We start from the raw sequence: 5,759 nt of genomic DNA on the forward strand, positions 1-5,759 counted from the left end.
GTAGGTACCCGCGGGTTCGGGTGGTATTACCATCCCTATGTGCCCCCACTTTAAATTTTAAATGTTAAAATAGTAAATAGTATTTTGACGACGCTTAGTGACGGCTTTTATTGTTGGTAAATTTTTTCGCAACTGTTAAAAAAGTGTCACGAATTTTAGCATTGCCATATGACATAGTGACAATTTTGGACTACCATTGGAAAGGCTAAATTATNGTAGGTACCCGCGGGTTCGGGTGGTATTACCATCCCTATGTGCCCCCACTTTAAATTTTAAATGTACTACAATAAAATAGTATTTTGACGACGCTTAGTGACGGCTTTTATTGTTGGTAAATTTTTTCGCAACTGTTAAAAAAGTGTCACGAATTTTAGCATTGCCATATGACATAGTGACAATTTTGGACTACCATTGGAAAGATGTGTCGCTAAATTATTTGTGACGATTTTTTCACTAATTTGTAACACTAGTCAATGTGTTTTTTATACTATATTTCGTGACGGCTTAAAACCGTCACTAAGTTAATAAATTATGTGATAATTTCTCTTTATATTTTGTGACTTTTTAAATTATCACAATATTTTGAACGACAGTTTGAAACCATCACTATGTTACTAATTTCTATAAACATCCCCAATCTCTCTGGTATCAAGTTTCTTATTTTTGAATACTTGTGGCATTTCAAAAATGCCACAATCTTTATAGCAGCATCACTTTTTGTTTGATTTTTACCAAAATTATTTTCATTGTAAATAATAATAATTTATATATATGTATACAAATACTATAATATCAAAAATTTCCTTCACAAAAGTAGAATTCCACAAAAATACCAACATTGTATTTCAAAACATAAAATAAAAAATAAGAGAAAACTAAAAATAAAGAAAAATCCCTCTGGGATCTACAACATTTAGTTCAAGGTGTTCATCTTCTTCCTCTTTGAATTGCATAAGCCTTCTCCTTTTAATACCTGCAATAATATAGAAAAAATAAGAAAAAACTGAATATATGTCAATTCAGCAAATTGTTGAGTATTACACTCTAAACAAATTGACCTATAAATATGAAAATTTTATCAAGGATGTTAGAGTCAACCAAAAAGATAGAATCAACCCAAAAAGAAGTGATTCATCATCATCAGCTCTAAGTGATTTCAAGTATTCAACTATTGAGGCTACTTGGCTTTGATGTTGAAAACGCTTTCATAGTTAGAGAAACTGCATTACATTGCACGTCATCTGCCGGCCTCTGAGAGTCAATAGCGACACGTTCTATAGTCGAAGTGACAATAATTTCTTCTATTCCTGAATAAATCAATTTACAATAGACCATTTATGCACCAAGCTGTTAATTAATTTTGAAAGAAAAACAAAACACAATCTAAACATGCAATTGCTTCCTAAAATCATGCACTACTTGGCCAGCAGCGGCAATGTGATTCTCTTTATCAACCAGGGCACTATCCAACTGCCTCACATTTAATTTCAAGATCAAGTTGGTGAATTTCATATAAACCAGAAGGAATCATTACATTAGACAAAAATATAAGTGTATATCAACAAAATTCGGCATGAGATGTCTTTTCATCCTTATACATACATGTGCAGAAGAGATTTATATTCATCACACAGATCTTGTAGAAGAACTAAGGTAGGAAATTGTGCTGAAATGCTAGAAGAACAAGAGAAAAATGGGAGACTGACCTGTTCGCAGAGCGCCAGAACTGCACATTAAAGAGAACAAGCATGTAAGAAGACAATTTCAACTCACACAAATGCATTAAGTAAATCAAAGAGGAAGGTTTAGGTGACAATTAGGAATAAATCATATCCACAAATTAGCAAAATCAAATGCGTTAAGACACTTGCAAAATAAAATAATTATATAAAGTAATTATCTTTCAAATATGATTACTTGCTATACAAATGTATAATTAAGTTACATCATCTGCCTCTTGACATATATCAGCATCTTTTCCACAAAGTGTTCTCAATGCTGCCTCGAATTCTTTTCCTCGGTCTCTCTTCACCTGCAGTCAATTTTTGGTCAGTATTCTCTGATGTTTTCACTTTTGAATGACAATGTAACTGAAAATTAGTTTCTTACCAGCCATCTAGGAGACTCTGGAATGATAAAAAAGACCCAAAAGCAACACAAAAGTGGGTATGAGGCCTGCAAAAAGGTGCAAACACTAACCTATTGAGTCTTCCAGCATAGTATCTTAAGTTTCAATTTCTAATCTTTTCAGAATTAACATTCAAATAGGGAAGTAAACTAACCAATTAAAGCTAAAGTCTTTCATGAGAGTACATTTCCAATTACAAATGAAACAGATACTGCACCACAAATCATGAACTACAATAATTTCAAATGTCCCAGTTTGAGTTCCCTTTTCTTTACCTTACAGTAATTTTTATCCATATATTAACATGGAGCCAAATGCACTCCAAGACAGAAAAAATGGAAGATCCAACAGTAGAATAATTAATTAATAATAGTAATAAATATATTATTAAATAACAACAACAAACAAAAAAATGACAAGCATATTCTATCCTATGAAAAAAATTATAAATATAATACACAAATTCAGATATAGCAATAAAGCTTCTATGTCTCTGTATCACAATTTCAGAATTACAATCTAAAATAAAATTTTCTTCATTATTTTCTTTTTCCTTTTATGATTTTTCTTTTCCATACACGAAACCTAGCTAAGAATCAATCATAGTAAAGTGAATTACAGCTGTAGGGTGACAGAACAGACCTTCAGAGCTTCACCATGGAGAACTAGACTTTCATTTTCTCGCAAAGATCGATTCAGCAACTTGGAAAAGTCAAAGTTCCAAATCCAAATAAAAAAACAAATTAAATATAGTCAAAGCTCCAAATCAAATGAAGCAAAGCAAACGTGTTTGAAGTCTGCATTACTATTTTGTTTCAAGTTTTGTTCATTCGAACTTCAATTACACAATAAACTAGTTAGCTATTGTAATAATAAACTTTCCTATTCAATTCAATCCTATATGCTACCTTTATATCTCTTACCTATTATTAGGATAAGAAACAATGATTTGCTTTTAAGAATTAAAATAAAAGTACAAAAGAATTATTACACACAGCAGCAGAGGATTAATTAAACATATAAATTAGGAATATATGTACACCTTATTCTTTCTCATAAAAAGCTTTTACATTTTCATGACTCTCAAACTATATTGCAGGACAAATATTAAGTTTACAAACAAATGAATAAGAATTTCATGATTGCACAAACCTTAAAATTGAAACTTAACATACAGTAAGATAGAGACTCAAAGGAATAAGCATAAAGGTTTACCTTGATTTCCTTAGATGGACGAAGCATTTCGTCGAACAGGTCAGATGCATAAAGACACAAATGCAAAAGTTCAACCATAATTGTTTCACTTAGCTGCTCTGTTCGTGATGGGGAAAGAGAAGAAAGGTTTGCTAGGAGGGCAGAGAAGATGATGGCATGTCGAACAGATTTCACAGTAAGTATAATTCGAACTACTAAATACTAATGGTAACCATTATTTATTGATTTAAATGTGCTGACCTTAGAGCTCTTGTACATTAATTATTTCAAATAAAAATAGAGACGATAATTAATAAAGTATACCAATCCAACGAACAAGAAAGAAGCAATATGAGATACTAAATCTTAAGATTTAAGATCCTTTGTTAGGGACCAAACAATAAGCAGTCTTGGTTTTCTTATTAAAAAAATAAGAAAAAGACATGGAAGCAACCTATAAAAGTCATCAATACTGTTATAAAGATTCAGGCCAATGAATATATTATTATTAAGAAAGAGGCTGAAAGTTAATTAAGTTTTATACTAGTTAACTAGATGAAGAACAAATTAAAAACAATAGTCCAAAAAGTTTAATTAAAAAGGAAAAGTTTAATTTATTATTTTATAATAATTATCAACATTCCAAGATATATACATGTAATTTTCTAGTTCACCTGGCCCTTATTATTTTATTTCAGTTTACATATATAGCTAAGATTTTCTGTTTTGAAATTATTGAAACTTATGGTTTGAAATTGACTATTTTACTAGCTAGTGGATAAATGATCATGTCCTACTGTTAGCTAGCAACAGCAAAGTAATTCAGTAGCAAAATAATATAATAGACTAACCACAAAATTTAACCATAAAAGGACAATTCACTATTGCTTCCAATCTCAAAAATTTAATCATAAAGAGACTAACCACTATTTTATGGAAGGCATCAGTTGAAACAGTATAACTTTCTAGCCATATAACTAATCAGATGTAAATTGCTGATATAAATATATTAGAGAAGTAATTCAAAGCTCAATGAGTTAAAGAACATATAATAGTAATTTTACCTCCCTGTATGCACGAATGCATTAAAGAAGTGGCTCCTTAGCCTTGAGGTTACTGTTTCCTTCCTGCTTTGCAAAATAACACCAAAAATGATTTTTATACCTCATAAAAGTAAAATCCTAGATATGTACTAAGGCTTAGAAACTAGTTTGAGATATGTACCATAAAATTTTTCTATTGCCATCATGCTCTACAAGCCTAAAACTTAATTTCTTACAGCATAATTAAGTTATTTTCTTTCTTTTTATTTCTTTGCTTTGGCTGACAAATGTCTACAGTAAATAGAGAGACAATCCATCAAAAGTAGATATCACAGAAATTAAGTTTTAGAAAAATTAGATACAAAAAATCAGCGAGAAGATGAAGGAACAGCCACTAAGTTCATGAATCAAATTCTACTTGTCTTTAAAGCAAGAACTAGAATAAGTCAAGGGCATTATCATTAAATTGGTCCTTCTAAGTCAAACAATTCATTCATTAAACAAGAGAATTTAGTATGCAAACTTTACCAACCAGAAATAGTAAAACCAACTAGAAATTTGGTTAAAGCATTTCATCGAACATGTTGAGTGCTATTAAAACTCAAAAGAAATAAGAGAATTTAATTAACCAGAAAAATAAGATTTGAAATGCACCAAACCGTCAATTACAAAAATTGAACAAAATTGAACCAGAAATCGAAAGAGCAAATGAAGAATTGAAAATCGCACAACTGCATAGAGGTTGATTGAATTGCTAGTAAAATTAAAATGAAATCAGAGAAACAAGGAGGGAAAAAAAAATCTACGTACCCTTACAATATGTGATACGTGATAGGTGAATATGAAGATTTATCCCAGAATATAACAATTAGGGGTGGCAATATGTATCCTACCCGCGGGTACCCAACTCGACCCCACCCGATCGGGTAGGGTTGCCAACCCGATCCGTAGCGGGTAGGGTAGGATGCGGATAGGGTTCTCGTGCGGGTCGGGTAGGGTGTGGATTGAGCCTCAACCCTACCCGACCAACCCGCACTCTATATATGTTTATGTTATATACTTATATAAAAATATGTTTTAAGTCGATGTTGAATCAAAGACCTCTCACTAAATGCAAAAGATCCTTAACCACTAAAAGAAAATTATTAATTGATAATTTAATTTTTTTTTTTACATAAAAATCAGTTCTATTTCAAATTATCATCAAGTTATATAATAATGTTGTATATTTTTTGTAACCCGCGGGTAGGGTCGGGTACCCGCGGGTAGGGTTAGGGTTGGGATATTCTCAACCCGCGGGTAGGGTAGGGGTGAGTTTATATAAAAATCTCAACCCACAGATAGAGTTAGGATTGACTCCAAACCCTACCCTACCCTACCCATTGCCACCCCTA

The 5,759-nt window shown here is 31.6% G+C and overlaps 1 protein-coding gene across 9 annotated transcripts in view; it reads right to left on the bottom strand.

Annotated features, from left to right (window-relative positions):
* Nucleotides 765-5,759, bottom strand: part of LOC107623969 (sugar transporter ERD6-like 6) — a 7,660-nt gene continuing 2,665 nt past the window's right edge. Inside the window, exons 2-10 of one of the 9 annotated variants that reach the window (XM_021113385.1) lie at nt 5,176-5,234; nt 4,387-4,449; nt 3,344-3,474; nt 2,771-2,830; nt 2,110-2,175; nt 1,946-2,032; nt 1,707-1,726; nt 1,230-1,307; nt 788-973 (exon numbers count right to left, since the gene is read on the bottom strand). In XM_021113385.1, the coding sequence (XP_020969044.1) occupies nt 1,259-1,307; nt 1,707-1,726; nt 1,946-2,032; nt 2,110-2,175; nt 2,771-2,830; nt 3,344-3,474; nt 4,387-4,408 (435 nt within the window). In that variant the 5' untranslated portion in view covers nt 4,409-4,449; nt 5,176-5,234 and the 3' untranslated portion in view covers nt 788-973; nt 1,230-1,258. Of the gene's footprint in view, nt 974-1,098; nt 1,308-1,706; nt 1,727-1,917; nt 2,033-2,109; nt 2,176-2,770; nt 5,235-5,759 lie in introns of those variants that run through there. The other 8 variants (XM_021113387.1, XR_002355422.1, XM_021113386.1 and 5 more) reach the window with 8 other exon arrangements.

This window comes from Arachis ipaensis, chromosome B10, assembly GCF_000816755.2.
Source record: "Arachis ipaensis cultivar K30076 chromosome B10, Araip1.1, whole genome shotgun sequence".
Classification (NCBI taxonomy): Eukaryota; Viridiplantae; Streptophyta; class Magnoliopsida; order Fabales; family Fabaceae; genus Arachis; species Arachis ipaensis.